Source organism: Fistularia commersonii, chromosome 9, assembly GCF_037954325.1.
Source record: "Fistularia commersonii isolate RoL2024-O1a breed Wild chromosome 9, RoL_Fcom_v1.0, whole genome shotgun sequence".
Taxonomy (NCBI): Eukaryota; Metazoa; Chordata; class Actinopteri; order Syngnathiformes; family Fistulariidae; genus Fistularia; species Fistularia commersonii.
The window spans coordinates 16,523,424-16,543,202 of NC_141292.1; the positions used below are offsets into that span (position 1 = coordinate 16,523,424).

Sequence of the window (19,779 nt, forward strand, 5' to 3'; positions counted from 1 at the left end):
CCTCTATGGTCACATGGCCTCATGCGGGTTTGATCGTCGCTAATCCCCGACGCGCTAATCTGTTAGCCAAAAATGGCTACAACAACAGTGAAAGGTGGCTTCATCGTAATCTCTAGCTTTGAAGCTAGCCTTCGGGTAGTTTGAGCGGTGAGGTAGCATTAGACTTAGCTTCTGTTAGTGTTAGATCAGCTCTAGCATGCTATTGTTGTTAGCCACACTGTTCTAGCACGTTAACTATGCATTTGTACTGTGGTTAGCTACGCTTTAGTTGCTGTTCGCTAAGCAAGCTAAGTTAAGCAAGCCTTGAGATTTCTATGGTCACTATAGCAACATAAAACACTTTCACTCATTTTAATGTTAGCTGCACTCCTAGCATAGCACTGTCTGCAGTTAGGACAGTTGCAGTATATTTTCTCTTAGCTAGCCAAGACACGCTAGTATATATTAGCTGTTAGTTAGCAGGCTGTTCTATTTACAGCCATACTGTATTAGCAAGCTACTGTAGTTTGCTAAGATGCTAAATCAGCTCGTATTTGTTTTCTGTTTATTGAGCGACTAAATATAGCATCAGCAAGCCACATTGCCTAGCCGAGGCACTTGGCTAATCCATGCTAAAAACAATTAGTTGATGTTAGCTCTGCATTAGCGAGCAACAGCAGTGAGGTGCCCTTGGTTTAGTCAAGTCACTGTGTTCGGCGCAGGAAGGCAGCTTCTGGAAGCATTAGCTTTTTGGAGAACAAGCAATCAAAGAAAACCACATTCGATGCTGGATGTTTTGTAGTTTTTTTAATCGTTTTTTTTTGTAGTTTTGTTTGGAGATTGATCACCTGAATTCACCTTGGCAATGCTAGCAGAGAGTTAGTTGGACGTTAAATGTTAGCATGCAAGAAGACAATGACAAAACTGAAACTAAAGAGCATCATTTACTGCAACGGGTACGTACTTTCTTTATTTTTTATTTCATTTCAATCGATGCCAGGCATTTTCAATTGCTTCAATGGAGAATGACCGCATCTCAGTGCGAAAAAAACCCATCATATTCTGTTAGCCGCTGTGTAAGAAGGTTTAAGAAATAAAAGATATTGTTCTAAACATCCTAAAAAAAACATAAACAAAGAAAACAACTGGATTCCCTCGTTCACTGACACAGAAAGGACACACTCAACAATAAGGGCGTTTTCATTCATTAAGACAGTAATAAGTGTTAAGCCACACTTTAACGCGTCAATTAGCGATTAATTCAATACAGAAAATTAAGAAAACGAACGCATTTTAATCGCACTTACATTTGCACCGTGGAACGTTTCTGAGAGACCGAGTTCCAAAGGGGACTCATAACACTGACGCGTGGTGCAATTAGCATGATGGACCAATCAAACATGCTAGTTTTTGCACTTAATGTGGGAAGGAAGTTTACATCACAAGAGCACCTCCACCTTCCATTAGCACCTCAACGCTAAATATGTCAGAGCTAGCGCGCAGGTCGCCGACATTGACTTTGTTTAAGCATACGCTAACATCAGCTGTTACACGCAAGTCGGTTAGCTTTGTACTACCACGCGGGTCGGTTATGTTAGCTTTGTACTAGCGCATTGGTCTGTAATGGTAGCTTTGTACGAGCGCACATGTTGGTAATGTTAGCTTTGTACAAGCATGCAAGTTGTTTATATCAACTTTGAGCCATGTACTAGCAGGCAGGTCATAAATATTAGCTTTATATGAGCATGCAGGTTGGTAATGTTAGTGTTGTACTAGATCACAGGTTGGTAATGCTACCTTCGTACAAACAAACAAGCTTGTAGTGTTAGCTTTGTACGATGGCCCGGGTTGGAAATGCTAGTGTATACTAGCACGTAGGTTAGTAATGTTAGCGCTGTACGATTACGTGGGTTGGTAATGTTAGCTTTGTTCAAGCGCGCAGGCCAGTAATGTTAGCTTCGTATTGCCATGCAAGTTGGGTTATGTTAGCTTTGTACGAGCGCGGGTTGGTAATGTTAGCTTTGTATGAGCACACGGTCAGTTGTGTTAGCGTTGTACAAAGTGCACAAGTGTCAAATATGAAATGCGATCAAAATACGATTAATATTGGTTAATTGATTACAAAATAATCAGGTCATTAATTACATTAATTCCATTTTTCCGTCCAGGTTTTATATGAAACAATTAATCGGTTTAACTATTCATCAAGGCATAATGTGTTTATTATTGTGTTCACTAGCTGGTTTGACACACACACATTGTACATTAATAATTACTAGTTACGACATGTAAGTTAGTGTTAATAAAGCGTTAATTAGGGGTTAGTGCGTAAACAGAGGCTTAATCAAAGGGGTGAAGTTGTTAGAAGAAGACGGGTTAGAAGGCTATAAAGAGTTTTACGTATCAAATCTAGCTAATCGCTAACTCAAGCTCAGTCATGTTAGTACCACGTCTAGCTAGCTTTCTGCTAATTCACTGTTTACTAATGTATTCATGAATATGTTCATGTTCACCGATGAAGTCAAATACACTATTGACTGGTTAATGAAGATGAAACTAATTATTAGTTGAATTCATTAGTTGAACAAATGAGTGAAAGTTAATCATTTTAATAATTAGGATTAAATAGTACAAATTGTCAACAATAAATGTCTTATTAACATGTCTTCATTAAGTTTTGCTGGACGAGTGACTAATGAATCAATCGACGGTTTTGACAGCCGCTAACAAACATACGGTAATAACCGTTAGCATTGAAAGTTTCGTCGCTAAATCTACATCTACGTGCAAAAATCGCCGGTAGCCACGCGCTACTCATCATGCTAGTGAAAAGAAAAATCGTGTCTGTTGGGTTCATCTTGAAGGAGAACCCAGCTGGTGAATGCTAGCTAAGTTTTGACTTGGTTATTACAGGTTTATTACTTTTTACAACTGCTTATTACCTATGCTAATTATTGCGCGCTTATTGTCAAGTGTCACCAACTACCAAACGGCAAATGGCTAGATGGAAATACCAGTCGTAGCACCTTGCAAGGTTTGGACGGAAACAAAAATGTCGGGCGTCGTTGCTCCTGGTCCGAAACAAGGGGGAAAAACAATATAAGTGCCCAAAGTATGAGAACGAACCACGTGTTGCTACGGAAACAGTTCCTTGTTATGGAGTAAAACATGCCAGTCCGGAATCCTCCCGAAAAACCCTCCCCCCCAAACATGTCGATTAAATAATATGCACCTTAAATACGTGTAAACTATCCCCACGTAGACTATTAGGTCCCAGATAACTGAGCGACATGACGGTATCGCCTGAAGTCCCCATGAAGTAAAAGCATCACAGTTTGATTGTGTCGACCTCCTCCCGTCCCGCGGCTTGTGCGTGTCACTAGCAGGCTAGCATGCTAATTCACGCCGGTGCTCAGTTGTGGCCGCCCTTGAAGCAGTAGACGCCGTACAGCTTGTGCTTCTTGTCCGGGAAACCGGAGAACCTCACGGCGGCCTCCGTCGGGCTGCAGCGCCGGCGCGGGCGCGAGATGGGGTAGCGGACGCTGCCGTCGGCTAGCCAGCCTGCGTCGCAGCGGTCGTAGCCTAGCAGCTTCCAAGCGGCGTACATCTGGCCGACTTTGGCGATCTGGGCGCCGTCCTTCTCACACGCCTTGACCGCCTCGTCGTAGGTTAGCTTGGAGGGGTGGATAAGGTAGTAGAAGCGCCCTAGCGGAACACATACATACTCTGATTAGTTTGCTAATCTGGCTAATCTGGCACTGATTTTACCAGTATGCTTCATTTGCTGCTAGCTATGTGTTAGCATGGCTTTCGTTGGCAGTCAAGATACTTTGTACGTTTAATGTTAGCTGTGTGTTTTTGGCTAGAATGCTATTTTGGTTTGCAGGTGGTAATTTGCTATGACAGTTAGCTTGTTAGCTTCTACGACGCTGTTAATCTGGCTAATCTGGCACTGATTTTACCAATATGCTTTATTTGCTGCTAGCTATGTGCTAACATGGCTTTCGTTGACAGTCAAGATACTTTGTACGTTTAATGTTAGCTGTGTGTTTTTGGCTAGAATGCTATTTTGGTTTTCAGGTGGTAGTTTGCTGTGACAGTTAGCTTGTTAGCGTCACATAAGTGTGGTTAAGATAGATCTAGTGGCTGTTAGCATGTTCTGTCACTTTGGTAAATCCTGATAGTATTTCTGTAGCCATGTATCTTTCGCTCCTCACCTTCAAACAATGACTTCTATGCCAGCCTGGGTTCTAGCACTTAGCCACTAGCGGGGAGGCGGAGCTAAACAAGGATGGTGCCGGCAGCAGTGAGGAAAGGTTGCTAAAGGAGCTCCGTGACCAGTTAATGATAGATTAGTGCTAGCATGCTATTGTCACGTATTAAATGTTAAGTATTAGCTGGGAACTAGCAGTCCGATACCGTTGAATTGTATTAGCAAGTTGCTATATTTTGCGAACACACTGCCTCAGTTAATGTTTGCTTTCAATGTGATATCATGCAATTTCTACATTAATAAAACATGGCTTCATTTGCTGCTAGCTGTGTGCTAGCGTGACTTTCACTGACAGTCAAGACAGTCGGTTTGGTTCCTGTTAGCCGTGCCTAATTATCAGTGATAGCTCCTAAAGTTGGTGCAATTTGGTTATTACTAGCAGGATGCTAGAATGCTGTTTCAGTTATTTCAGACACTAGTGCACAGTTAGTCAGCGATAATTTGCTGTCACAGTTCGCTTGTTGGCTTTGTGTCAACGTAGCTCCCTACATTTCAGTCATTTCAAACAATGACCCCTCCCGCCGAAGCTAGCCGAGATGCTAGCAGCTACGTGACGTCTCACCTTGGTAGTGGGAGGTGAAGCAGAAAACATCGTACTGATTCTTATCCTTGTCCCTCAACCCGTAGTTACGGATCCCTGGCAGCGTGTTCTTGCCGCCGCAGGGCTCCCTGGGGGTCGTGATTGGATACTGGACCGAACCGTCGCTCAGCCAGCCAGCGTTGCACCAATCCAGCCCCCCTCGCCACGCCTCATACAGCTGCTGGAAGGACGCCACGATGGCGTCCTGGTCTCGGCACGCCCGCTCGGCGTCGTAGAAGTTGAGGTTGTAGCGGCCGAGGCGGGGGTAGTACGGGAAGACGATGCCTGAGGGAGAGACCGGATTCCACCATTGACCACCAGGGGGCTCCAAACATTTAAACATGCGCTACATTAGCCTCATTAGCGTTGCTAACATCTCTGGATAGCTTTAATTTGTGGGTCATTCTGCCTCTCCCGAGCCTTTTATTTTGGTAATTTCTTGGGCAATCTTTGTAGCTTGCTATTGCTATGCTAACTTACATCTTCTATTTCTTTGTTTATTTTTGTTATGCTAACCGATCATCAAGTTCAGCTAGGACCTGCGTACTTCTTCTACAAACCAACAACTTGAAGGAAACAAAACCACTCCCATAACGCCACCGCCGCCATGACTTTCCCCGGAGCAACCGCTAACGCTACTAAATTTAGCCAGGCGACGGGGATTTGTTCCCATTTTGGGCCCTTGCACCTCCACTGAATCTGAGTTCCAGGTTTTGTTTACGCTCTTAAAGTGGGTTGAGGCGCCGGTTTATGTGGATCGTAAGTTGGGGGAGGTCCAGGGACCAGGTGACCTGATAGTTGGGTGTCCAAAACCAACCGTTACAGACTTAGAGCATTAACATAACCTTGGTCACGGTCTAAAAATGGGTTGTGCCACTTGTTTATATGGACCATTCCATGATAGCATGTGTGGGGCCGGTCCAGGGGCCAGATGTTCAACAGGTGGAAGACCAGATTTGAACCACTACTGACTTTGTTGGAGCCCGAGGTCATATTTACGCTCTTAAAGTGGGTGGGAGCATTGGTTTATGTGGATCGTACCACGATAGCATAAGTGGTGGGGGGGTCCACCGGCCAGGTGACCCGACACTTGGGTGTCCAGATCCAACGGTTGCAGAAATAGGTTGGGACCATACCATGATAGCAGGGGCAGGTCAAAAAGTCGGGTGTCCAGATCGAACTACTAAGTCTGAACCTGATTTTTGTTTATGTCTCAAAGGGGATCGAGGCACTTGTTTATTTGGACCGTGCCATTTCTGGGGGTGGTCTGGGCCGGATGATCCACAGGCGGGAGTCAAGTTTGAACCATTACTGAATTTGTCTGAGCCCAAGATTTTGTTTACACTCTCAAAGTGCTTGTTGGAGCCTGGGTTTATGTGGACCATACCATTGCAGTAGGTCCGGGGAACATCTGGGTCCAGACAAAAGCCACTCGGGAGTCCGGATCAAACCACTACTGACTTTGGGGACTTGGAGCACACATACATATGGACCATACCATTTTAACGTCAAACAATTGATTCTCGACGTCAACGTGTGCTAACCGATTAGCACCACACGAAGCTAGAGGTACCGCTGGAGATACCTGAAGCTGCCACATTGGGGCAAACAAAGCTAACCAAAGCTAACCTCCACTATGAATGCATTCTCAATGGTTCCTCCCACCTTCTAGGTCCAGGGTCACCACCGCCGTGTCGTCCTCCAGCCCGTCGATCACCTCACACTTGTACCTCCCGTAATCCTCCAGTGTGATCTCCGTGATGACCAGCGAGGCGTCCAGGGGAGAGGAACCCTGCAGGTGGACGCGTCCATGGAAACGGCCGTAGCTCCTCTTGTGGTAGTCCATGGCAACGAACACGTCGATCTACAGGGATACGGACGCGTCCAAAAGATGACAAGGATACAATAAAAGGAACGCGGAGCGCTTTGGACGCCATGTTGTGAGGATCGGAGCCCCAATCAGAAACCTGGTAGATCCAAGATGGCGGCACGGCCCGAAACGCGAGGTCGACATCAGCTAACCTCATGATCACTTCTTGGTTGGCTTCAAATAATGAAGCCCTAAACATGAGAAGAACTACGTAGAAACTAGAAGGCTACACGACCACCCGCACTAAAAGGTTGGTGCTAGCACTTGTAGCTTGTACGCTAGGGGCTTTTGGCTACTGTAGTGCGTTCGGATAGCTAAAGTTGCTTTTGGACATGCGGTTTGTTTGCTTTTGTAGCACAGCATGCTAAGTAGCAGCCATCTGGGACTCTGATGCGCGTTTGTTTGATTATTTGTTTTTGTAGCACGGCATGCTAACTTGCTGCCAGCTGTGGCCCGAAGGCGTGTTTGTTGTTTTGTTTTTGTAGCGGCGCAAACCAACTAGCAACTGTCTGTGACCTGGAGTCGTGTTTATTGATTTGTTTTTGTAGCGCCGCATGCTCACTAACGCCCACCTGTGACCAGCGGGTGTGAGTTTTTTTTGTAGTGCTGCTTGCTAAGTAGTAGCTTGCTGTGACCGGGAGGCATGTTGTTTTTTTTGGTTGCGCCGCATGCTAACGAGCAACCAGTTGTGACCAGTGTGTGAGTCATGTTTGTTTGTTTTTCCGGTGCCACACACGAACAAGCATGTCACCTGCAAGTGTGTTATTTTCTATTTATTAGCGCTGCAGGCTAAAGAGGCAAGCTTTGATCTAGGGGCGTGCTTGTTTGTTTTTGTAGCACAATGCGCTAACTACTGGGTAGCTGTGCCTTGGAAGGGTGTTTGATTGTTTGTTTTTGTAGCACAGCATGCTAACTAGCGCCTGACTCTTAGACGGAGGTGTACTTGTAACTATCGATTAGCTGTGTCTCAGAGGCGTGTTTTTTTTTTCATAGCACCGCATGCTCTCTAGCACTAGCACTAGCTGTTTTTTCATTTTTGCAGTGCTGCAAGCTAACCAATGGCTAGCTGTGATATAGAAGCATGCTTTGTTTTTTAGTGCCACACACAACCTCGTGGGTAGCTCTGCTGCAGATGTGCGCTAGTTTGTTTGTTTGTTTTTGTAGCACTGCATGCTAATTACCTTCTAGCTGTAAGCAGAAGACATAATGGTTTGTTTTTGCAGCGCAACACGCTAACTAGCAATCACATGGATGAATGTATATTTATTGATTTGTTTTCTTAGCAATGCTTGCTAATTAGCAACCAAGTTAAACAGGGGGGGGGGTATTTCTGTAGCGCTGCAAGCTAACAAGCTAACTAGCTGTGCCCCAGAGGCACAAGGTGAAACGGCGACTTAAAAGTGGACACAACCGATACAGTAATACAGTGTTATTACGATGTTAACAAATAAAATCAAGCACCTCCTTCAGGTAGTCGGACGTCAACATGGTCCACTTGATCCTCATCTTCCGATTGGGCGCCAGCGACGGGTCCCTCCGGATGTCGCACGGCAGCGTGGCGTTCCCGCCGCGCCGCGACACCACCTGCGCCGGTTCCGCCTTCACCGACAGCCGGGGGCCGTCTTCTGCAAGGCGAAAGAAAACAAAAACACGCGCTTTACACACCTTTCTGGTGTTTAAATGTCATTTTTGAATTTAAATTTAAAATTTAAATTGATTATAAATCAAGTTGATTTTTTTTTTGGGGGGGGGGGGGGCTAGTTTGGTTATTCACTGTTTATTTCCGTGTTGTAAACATTAGGTTAAAAGTTACCGCAATGTTTTTTTTTTTTTTTTTTTTTTTTTTTTTACTTAATCATGCTGCTCATCCCCAAACGGGATGGCTTGTGTCTCAGCGAGCAAATACCTCCCGACACACACACACACACACACACACACACACATAGCAGGCTTATCAAAGGGGGAAGGGGGCGCAGATAGCCAGAGGCTGAGTGTCAGGAAACGAAGGCCAGCGGACACAAACCCCCATGTCTAGGTTTCTCACCGGAGACGTAGATGGTCCGGGACGTCTCCAGGTCCGGGTACAGGGAGTCCAGGTTGTCGGCGACGGCGAGCGTCGTCACGGCAACGACCAGCAGCAGGGGAAGCATCTTCTGGCCTGATCTCTGCGGACAGACGGGACCCGGTGAGACGACGCTCCTCCACACCGGTTCGATGGAAAAGTAGTGCAGCCCCTGGATCTGCAGCGCTGCAGAGCAGGCAGCTGCAGCCCACACACACACACACACACACACACACACACACACACACACACACACACACACACACACGCGCGCGCTTGTACCCAAACAATGTCAAGAATTAACACTTCAAAGTTTTCTATGATCACTAAACGTCCCGCAAGAAACTGCACGCATACACACACACACACACTCGGCATGAATATGCACACACACACACACACACACACATACACACACACATACACACCGTCCTGTATGGCAACATACTGTTTCTCCAGCAGAGAGAAGATGAGGCTGGTCTGGATCGCACTGACCAACTTGGAGAGGAGAGTGTGACAGTGCAGCATTTCACACACACACACACACACACACACACGCACGAACACACACACACGCTTGCGAGCACACGCACACACACTCCTGCAAGGCTACATACTGTATCTCCAGTAGAGTAGAGTAAACGGGGCTGGCCCGGATAACACTGACCAACTTGGAGAGGGGAGTGTGACGCTGCAGCCTTTAACACACACACACACACACACACACACACACACACACACACACACACACACACACACACACACACAAACAGCAGTGGAAAAAAAAGTGCAGTGAAGAGAAGATGCAGAATGTCACCCCCCCCCCCCCCAAAAAAACACCTAATTTGCAAAGCACACACACCTCATTAATTCAACTATATTGCTTTTTTGTTTTTTAAAGGTATAAAAGAAAAAAGGCGACAAATGCGCTGAAATTTATTCAAAGTTTCTGCAGATGAAAGAAATAATTTAAATTTAACTAAAAAGGTGAATAAGAACGTTCTCAAACCAGGTTCTCCATCATCTTCAGTCCAAAAATAACCAGCAGGTTCATGAATGTTGAGCCCTCCAAGTGAAGGCCGGTGAAAAAAAATGCACGTGTGTGTGTGTGTGTGTGTGTGTGTGTGCGTGCACGTGTGTGTGTGTGTGTGTGTGTCATACAAACTGACACCTCCACCCTGCACCCTTTATTGACTCCATCCTGAAGATCCAATTATGTATGACTTTTTAAAGTGTGTGTGAGCACGTGCACGTGCACGCGCCTGCAAATGTGTGTGTGTGTGTGTGTGTGTGTGTGTCACTCCGATTGACCCGCCGCAACCCCTCGTCTTCAACTCGTCGGTCATCCTGAACTGCTGATGCCCCGTTTGCCAGGTGGAGCCCCCGCAGTCAGCAGAACAGCCTGCCACACACACACACACACACACACACACACACACACACACACACTCCCGTGCACGTACACACACAAAGCAATTACCGGCGGCGCATCGACGAGTGGAGATGAAATCTGTCCTTTGGAAAGGGTCAGAACTTCGGAGCGGAAAACGAGGAGTAGCTGATGTGAGGAGGAGGAAGATGAAGATGAAGAAGCGGAGAAGGTCCACCGTGAAGAACCCAACGTGGGAATTTGGAGAAATTCAAAATTTGAAATGAGAAGATCCGGTGACACACCGCTGCCCCCTAGAGGCCGGAGGGTGGACTGCGCATGTGTGTGTGTGTGAGACACACACTCTTGCACCCACTCCCACGCACATATGCATGACATCATGGTCCAGCTGTGCAGACTGCAAACACACCATTACAGGGCCAGGTGTGTGTGTGTGTGTGTGTGTGTGTGTGTGTGTGTTGGTGCGAAGCCAAACAACCCTTCGGTGTTTATTATTTTGTATTTTCATAGTTTGGTGAGCCAGAGGGGAGGAGCCAATCACAGAGTGGCTCTGGAGCCAGGGGGCGGGGCTTAACCCGGACGTGTCAGCTGTCAATCACAGGGTCAAAACATTGGAGATGTTCAATCATTCACACCTGTGGACCATTTGGAGACGTTCAATGGAGCTTCTGGCTGTTTGTGGACTGCAGGAGGAACATGGAGAACCTGAGGAGAACCCAGGTAGGAGAACATGGAGGACCCAGGCAATAACATGTATTAATTTCATGACATTTAAAATAGTAAATGACCTCTTTGGGGGGGGGGGTTGGTTATCACCAGGGGGGGAGTGTGTGTGTGTGTGTGTGTGTGTGTGTGTGTGTGTGTGTGTGTGTGTGTGTGTGTGTGTGTGTGTGTGTGTGTGTGTTTGGGGGGGTAAAAGCTACAGACAAGAAAAACAAACGCTTCCCAGCAGGGTGGGAGTTTATCAAGTGTGTTGGAGGTGAAGTCATAGACACACACACACACACACACACACACACACACACACACACACACACATAGGCACACACACACACACACACACAAACAATGGCAACATTCGGCTCAAATATCTGTTGCTTTTTGTTTTTATTGGACAAGAATGGGACTTAAGGATGATTGACAGGTGGTGTGTGTGTGTGTGTGTGTGTGTGTGTGTGTGTGTGTGTGTGTGTGTGTGTGTGTGTGTGTTTCTGCCTAAAATCTCACTATCTCCCGGGAAACGGGGCAGATTATCATTAATTATCCATGTTATTGAATATGAATAATGCGTTTTAAATAACTAGCTGGCTAGCGGTTAGCGGCTCGCCTATCCTGATTGGTCGACTCCTGTCGTCAATGACATGTTTTATTGATTAGCTATCGGCTCAGCTGCGATCGCATACCGTTTCCCGTGCATGAGCACGGCCTGGAAGCTTCTATGAATGAATTCCTGTGACTTAAATCTGGCTTCATGCAGAAAAGAACACCAGCGGGTCACATGACCACCTTGCTAGTTGACCACCTGATCATCTGCCTGATTACCTTACCACCCGACTACTGATCTGCATGACCACCGGACAACTAGATAACCTGACTACCAGGCACCCGACCACCTCAACTCCTGACTACCTGACCATTGGACTACCAGATCCCCTAGGAGACTACTGAACCACCTGATCACCTGACTAGCTAACAACTAGACTACCAGGTTATCTGACCACCTTGCTACCTGACTAGTAGACAATTGACTACCTGATCCCCAACAAGACCACCTGACCCCTAGACTACTAGGCAACTTGACTGCCAGATTATTCAGTCACCTGATTACACGCCTACATGAACCCTGACTACCAGGCTACCTGAATACCTGAACACCCGTCTACCTGACTATTAGACTACCTAATCACCTAGGGGACTACTGAACCACCTGTACACCTACCTGTCAACTGAACCTGACCATCTGACCACCAGTCCGCCCAAGTAACTGACCACTAGTCCACCTGACTGCCAAACAACCTGGTACCTGATTACTTGACAGCCTGACTACCTGACAACCATATTATCTAATCACCTGACTGTCTGGCTACCAGTCAAATGATTACCTGACCACCTGAAAACCTTTCTAGCTGACTATCTTACCACCCGACTACTTAACCACCATTATACCACTTAATCACCTGGGGGACTACTGAACTACCTAACCATCTGACCACTTGACTACAGAACAACATGACTACCTGACTACTAGACCACCTAACCATTAGACTACCGGATCCCTTGACTACTAGACTACCTGGCTACCAGATTATCTGACCACTTGATGATCTGACCACTAGAGTACTAGGCAACCTAACCATTAGACTACCGGATCCCTTGACTACTCGATTACCTGGCTACCAGATTATCTGACCACTTGACTATCTGACCACTAGAGTACTAGGCAACCTGACTACCTGACTGGTAGACCAACTGAGTACTAGACAACCTAACCATGACCACTTGTCTACTAGACCACCTGGCTACCAGATTATCTGACCACTTGACCACTTGACTATCTGACCACTGGAGTACTAGGTTACCTGACTGGTAGACCAACTGAGTAGTAGACAACCTAACCATTACCACTTGACTACTAGACTACCTGGCTACCAGATTATCTGACCACTTGACCACTTGACTATCTGACCACTTGAGTACTAGGCAAGCTGACTACCTGACTGGTAGACCAACTGAGTACTAGACAACCTAACCATGACCACTTTTCTAGTAGACCACCTGGCTACCAGATTATCTGACCACTTGACGAACTGACCACTTGAGTACTAGGCAAGCTGACTACCTGACTGGTAGACCAACTGAGTACTAGACAACCTAACCATGACCACTTCACGACTAGACTACCTCATCACCAGACAATCTGACACCTTACCACCTGATCACCTGACCACTTGACTACTAGACTACCCTGACTGCCAGCTTACCTGACCATCTGACAACTCCATTACCTACCTGTCTACTGACCCACCGGCCCACCTGACTACCAGTCCACCCTAGTATCTGACTACTAGACAACAAGCCGGACACCTTGGTGTTCCAATAATCCCTGGAAGAAAAGACATTTAAAGGCCATTTGAGCTGTTGGCAGTTCTAGAGTTTCATGTTTTAACCTACTATGTTTGGATGTTTGTGACAAACAATCTTGAATTAGCTAAAATCATCTCTTCCATGAACCTCTTTCCCTTATTATGTCCAAACTGTCCCTTTAAGAACATCCCTGACTGACCCAAACATGGTCCCTGTGAGCTTTCGGGATATTTACGAAGCCCAGGAAACACGGGATTAGCTTAGCGCCGAGTTAAAAATAGCTAATGTTTAGCGTAAACGTCCCGAACAGAGGTGGCGTCTGTGCAGGCGTCCAGGTATTTCCTGCTGATGCAACGAGCAGCTGCAGGAAAAAATAAAGAAAACGCACCGGCTGTGTTTGTGGAGGGGCCAGCAACCCCCCCCTCCACACACACACACACACACACACACACACACACACACACACACACACACACACACACACAGGTGGGTTTTTGCGCTACGCTAGCCGTGTCGCCTCGCGTCCGTCCCTTGGCATGTTTCCAGAGTGGCGGGTTCAAACCGGTCCGCGGCGGCGGTGACGTAGCGAGCCGCCGCTACAAAGGCCCTTTCAGTTCGGAGCTCCGGGGCCCCGAAGAAACCTCGCAGAGCTTTGAGTCGACGTCCAGGAAACGCATGTGGACGCAAACGTCATTCGCCCGGTCGGGAAAGACCCCGCAGGAGAGCACAGCTGCGAGGCGACCGCCTTTCTGAAACTCAGAAGTAGCAAGAAAGGATCCCGAAACGCCTCGAAAGTTAGCTAGTCATCCAGAAGTTAGCAAAAAGCTAGCGAGAAAATATCGGTATGTTTATTGTTTACCATCCAGTCACTCATTCACGCGTAAAATAGAGACGATTAAAATACAGTTCATTAAAAAAACACTAACTTTTTTCTTCTTTCTTACTATTACTATATATAATTTGTTGTTCATGTATTAATTTTGCAAATCGTAATTTCAATTAATTTACAGTTAACACAAAGATTGAAGAGAAATTAGCTATTAGCCAAAAAAATAACAATGATTATCTAAAATAACTTTAAACAAATAAAGAATTCAGGAACTGTAATGTGCCTAAAATAAAATCAAAATAAGGCCTTGATATAGTCAGGTGATATTATACCATCAATGTCTGCAATTAATTCACAAAAATTCTTAATAAATTTATCAAAATTTGCAGGTTTTTTACAATAATAAATTTTAAAATAAACAAAAAAAATTCAAACTGATTATATTAAAAGGAACTATAATGAGAAGATGCACCAGTTTTCATCAGTCATTAGAATAGTTTCATTTTTATCCCCCCAGTTAAAGGTATTTGTCTGTTAGCTTAGCTCGCGGAGGTTAGCTTGGCTGCTTCTTAAACCGCAAATATTCCACTTATTTCCTCCGTTTAGTTGAAAAAACGCAAAGCTCAGGATGAGAACCTGCTTGGTTTCAAAGGCGACAGCGGACCCTGACTGGGGATGACCTTTGACCCCCCCCCCCGACCCCTGTTCTGTCTCCGCGGCCCCGTATTTTAAAGGCACTCGTTGCCAGCATGGCTCCCTGTCGGGAAACGCCGTAAACAACATCACCACAGCAGGCGGTCGGAGGGGCTGAAGGGGTGATGTGGAGGGAGCTTGACATCCCATAAATCCCAGAAAGGATTCTTGACATCTGCCAGTTGCACCAATGCTCCATGGATTAGCGCAACTAGCACCCCGCGGCTAGTATTGCTAATGTGTTTTCGGAATCCAGTCACTGCGCAAATTTTGGTCGGCCGTCATTGCTGTCCGAGTCGGGGATCGTTTGCCAAAAACAGAAACGCCCGAATAGTAAACACCGCTAGCCATAAAAAGCTAGCAGGGGTTGTTGCTAGCAAGGTAGTTTCATCGGATATCTGGATAGCAGAAACACGACTCCTGTTGATGCTGATGCTCCAAACGTAGCATCTGATGTGAGGTCTGACTGACACTGGTCAAAAAGAGACACTAGCATCCAGGATGCTAACATCCTGATTAGCCCACTGGTACTTCAATGGCCACCCAGTGATGACATAGCTTGTTTACATTTCCTGATTCTGTTTTTTCTTTGTTTCAAAAAAATAGGCAGAAATTACTTGCAGCAAACCATCCGGAATAGTCAGCGGTCATCTGCCTACAGGCGAGTAACAAGCTAACAATCAGAAATTGAAATCGCTTGGTTAGCTACATGACGTTTTAAAGTTAGCAAGACCATTTAGCCTCAGCTTTGCGGGCCTTGGTTTAACCTTAGCGATGAATTACCTTCCAGGCTTTGCAAAGGAGTCAACATCAGAATGAGCAAGAAATTAGCAGAGCATAAACGTTGAAACTTAACAAGACTGGATGAATAAAAAGAACGTCTCGGGATTAGCGAGAATTCACCAGCAAAGCAGCATCTCTGTACCCATTTCTGTCTCTACCTGGAGAAACACCCAAACTCCACCCAAAACTGTAGAAACTCTTTGAATAAATGCCCCTCCTTTGTTTATATTTGCAGCCTACGACTTGTCCAAATGGAAAATCCGGACGAAGAGCACTTTTTCCAGCCCCGGCCAGCAGGGGGCGCCCTCACCCAACCCTGTAGCAAGAACCCTCTTTTCATGCCGCGCATAAAGACGCCTCTTTGCAGCCACAAACGCAGACGCCCTGCCTGTTGTTTCCTGCCCGACGCCAAGTAGGACAAACTCTGTGAGTGTGTGTGTGAGTGTGTGTGCGTGCGTGTGTGTGTGTGTGTGTGTGCACGTAAGGAGTCACTGTAAGGATTAAACCCCGTTGTCTGAAGGGGTCGTGGACATGTATGCTTGTGTTTGTCCATGGGTATATGCATCTATGTGTGTTCCAAATTGTGTGTGTGTGAGTGTGAGTGGGTGGCTGTGTGTGTGTGTGTGTTCAAGCATGCGTGTGTGTGTGTGTGCGCACGTAAGAAGTCACTGTAAGGAATCAACCCTGTTTTCTCAAGAGGTCGTGGACATGTATGCTTGTGTTTGTCCATGGGTGTATGCGTATGTGTGTTCCACATTGTGTGTGTGTGAGTGGGTGTGTGTGTGCTGTCGTGCGTGCGTTTGTGTGTGTGTGTGTGTGTGTGTGTGTGTGTGTATCCGAGCGCGCACGTGAGGAATCACTGTAAGGAATCAACCCTGTTTCATTAAGAGGTCGTGGACATGTATGCTTGTGTTTGTCCATGGGTGTATGTGTATGTGTGTATTCCACTTTGTGAGTGTAAGTGGGTGTGTGTGGTGTGTGTGCGTGCGTGCGTGTGTGCGTGTGTGTGTGTGTGTGTCTGTGTGTGTGTGTGTATGCGCTCGCACGTAAGGAATCACTGTAAGGAATCAAGCCCGTTTCATTAAGAGGTCGTGGACATGTATGCTTGTGTTTGTCCATGGGTGTATGCGTCTGTGTGTGTTCCACATTGTGTGTGTGTGTGTGTGTGTGTGTGTGTGTGTGTGTGTGTGTGTGTGTGTGATGGGTGGGGGTGGAGGTTGGGGGGGTAAAGGGGTGGGGGTCAGGGTGGAGCCGCCATGTCTAAGCCAGCGAACAGAGAGGGGTTGTTGGGTTTAAGTGGCTCTAAATCACTCGTCATCCGACGCGGCTTGACCGCAGCCCCCGTCGGACACTTTGAAACCAAAGCACAATCGTCACGAAGACGAGACATGAAGCCGTCGGTATGGAGAGTACGTCTCCTCCGCCCCCTTTTTCTTGAAGATTCCCTAAAAAGGCTAATTAGCGCAACGAGACATTCGAGAGCTAATGTTCTGATCAACCCGGTGACCACCGGAGACTAAAAACAAAACTAAAAAGAAGAAACAACGCCGATTAGCTTGTTTCGACCACCAGAGGCAGACGGTAACTAAGTACTGTCACTCAAGCGCTGTTTTTGTGTGTCGTCAGAATTTGGGATTGTCCTCCGATAGCGCAGAAGATACGCGACACCTGCCCGTGAGACGTCATCGGCTAGCATCAAGGCTAAACAGGAAGTGACTTTTAAAAATAAATCGGTTAGCATACGATCCATCCATCCAGTGTAGAGAGTTCCAGATACAGACTAAAGGGGCGGAGCTATTCGTGTTTGGGTTGAAAACACATACAAGATGCTAACGCGTGGATTGACCCGCAGCTACTGCCGCTAGTTCATTCCCCGTTTTCCTGTCGTTATCTGCAATTGCTAACCTTTATTGAAAAAAAAATACAAATAAGAACACAAAGATGACCTCAAAGCCCCCCCCCCCGCTGGAAAAAAATACAGGCCCCCCGTTTTGGGCCCCCGAGTTGCTACCTCCGCCCCTGCTTGCAGTCCGACATGCTGGGAATAATGAACCTCTTCAAATCCAGAAAAACAACAGACTGCAAGTCAATCTGATGTTATTGGTATTTGGTTATATACACTAATCTGTGTATATATATAAATGTTTTAATTATAAACAAGTCATAGTACAATGCAGGCGTGAACACCAGTGCAGTATTTTAGGATATTTTATTTGTGTTTTGATGTCCAATGCTAACTTCCGCTGTGTATTAGTGTATTAGCTGTTAGCTTTATGTTTTCAAAAATAAAAGATGAAAATGTGAAAAAAAAACAAGAAAAAAATTAGTCAGAAGAAATAAAAATAAATAAATAAAGTAAAGTAAGTAAATGAAAGTCTTGTCCATTTAAGTTTTTTTTTTTTTTTTTTTTTGCTGACGTCAGTTGTGACGCCCGGAAGTGAAAATGTGCCAAAATAAAAAGCAGCAGGATGAAAAAAAAAAACAGCAAATAACAGGAAAGTAAACTGCGGCTGGTTTAAGGTGCGGGAAACGCCGGCGAATAAAGATTAATTAACAAAAAATAAAAACAAACAAACAAGCGTCCTTTCAAAATAGAATTTGAACTATTAAAAAAAAAAAAAGCGTGAAACGTTTGCGTGTTTTTTTTAAAAACAGGAAAAAAAAACATTAAAATACAACTTCCGGCCCGCAGCTTCTGATGATTTCCTGTTTTTATTTTTATTTTTATCCGTTAAAAAAATACACAATTACGCGATAAACACACCTTTCGGCACCGGAAAAAAAACAGTTTCTTTGCGCTTGTAATTGTTTTTTTTGTTGTTGTTGTTGTTGTTTTTTTTTTTTTTTTTACATTTGTGTTCATTTTATTATTATTATTATTATTATTATAGTCTCACTCACCTGGGTCGCAGACGGCGGTGCGCTCTGAAGTGGAGCCCGGCGGCGGAGACGCGGAATGGGGATGGAGGACGGCGGGGGAGCGGGTCCTCCTCCGAGGAGCGGGAGGAGGGACTACTTTTCCAGACTACGTATTTAGCCATGTTTGTTTGCTCATTTGTTTTGTCTGTTTATACTTTTATAAGTAGAAAAAAAAAAAAAAAAAAAAAAAACTTTTCCCGACCACAACCGGGATTTTTTTTTTCACTGCTGATGAAGACTTGGGGGTGTTTTTATTTTTATATATTTTCACGCTTTTTTTTTTTATATATATTATTTTTAATGATAATTCTCCCGTGACCCCAAGTCACAGTGGGACCAACGGCGGGTAAAAAGTCAGTTCACTTGCATGTTAACGAGAGGGTGAAGTATCTGTATTTGATGGATGAATAAATGAATGCTTGTATGTCCATATAATGTATAAATGAATGAATGCGTGAATGCTTGTATGTCTACATGATATATGAATGGGTGAGTGAATGAATGAAAGACTGCTTATATGTCTATATAATATATGAATGAGTGAATAAATGTGCTTGTACATCTATACGATGTATGAATGTCTATATAATATATGAATGAGTGAAGAACTGAATGCTTGTATGTCTATATGATGTGTGAATGAGTGAATGAATGAATGCGTGAATGCTTTTATATCATTATCTCATATAATGAGTGCGTGAACGAATGCATGGATGAATGAATGCTTTATGTCTATATAGTATATGAATGAGTGAATGAATGAATGAATGAATGAATGAATGAATGTTTGCATATCTATACAATGTATGATTGAGTGAATGTAGGAATGAGTGAATGAATGAGTGAATGCTTGTTGGTCTATATGATGTATGAATGAATGCTTATATGTCCATATAATATATGAATAAGTGAATGAATGAATGCTTGTATATCTATAGATGTATAAATGAATGTCTATACAATATATGAATGAGTGAATGACTGAATGCTTGTATGTCTATATGATGAAAGAATGAATGCTTATATGTCTATATAATATATGAATGAGTGAATGAATGAGTGATTGAATGAATGCTTGTATAGCTATACGATGTATGAATGAGTGAATGAATGAATGTGTGAATGCTTGTATATCATTATCTTATATAATGAGTGATTGAATGAATGAATGAATGCTTTATGTCTATATAATATATGTATCAGTGAATGAATGTATAAATGAAGGAGTGAATGAACGAATGAATTAATGCTTATATGTCTATACATATATGAATAAGTGAATGAATGAGTGACTGAATGAATGCTTGTATATCTATA

The 19,779-nt window shown here is 44.9% G+C and overlaps 1 protein-coding gene across 3 annotated transcripts; it reads right to left on the reverse strand.

The window, feature by feature from the left end:
• Positions 1–918: 918 nt before the first annotated feature.
• On the reverse strand, positions 919–18,483 carry hapln1b (hyaluronan and proteoglycan link protein 1b). Of its 3 annotated transcripts, none has more exons than XM_086152781.1 (6): positions 18,445–18,483; positions 8,747–8,867; positions 8,164–8,327; positions 6,498–6,696; positions 4,815–5,117; positions 919–3,684 (listed from the first exon to the last, which is right to left on the reverse strand). In XM_086152781.1, exons 2-6 carry the CDS (start codon positions 8,850–8,852, stop codon positions 3,392–3,394), a joined length of 1,065 nt encoding a protein of 354 aa, XP_086008907.1. In that variant the 5' UTR covers positions 8,853–8,867; positions 18,445–18,483; the 3' UTR covers positions 919–3,391. The 3 variants fall into 3 exon arrangements, with proteins under 3 accessions (XP_086008907.1, XP_086008909.1, XP_086008908.1); XM_086152783.1 differs by lacking the exon at positions 18,445–18,483 and adding an exon at positions 10,245–10,369; XM_086152782.1 differs by lacking the exon at positions 18,445–18,483 and adding an exon at positions 9,213–9,350.
• Between the last annotated feature and the right edge of the window lie 1,296 nt (positions 18,484–19,779).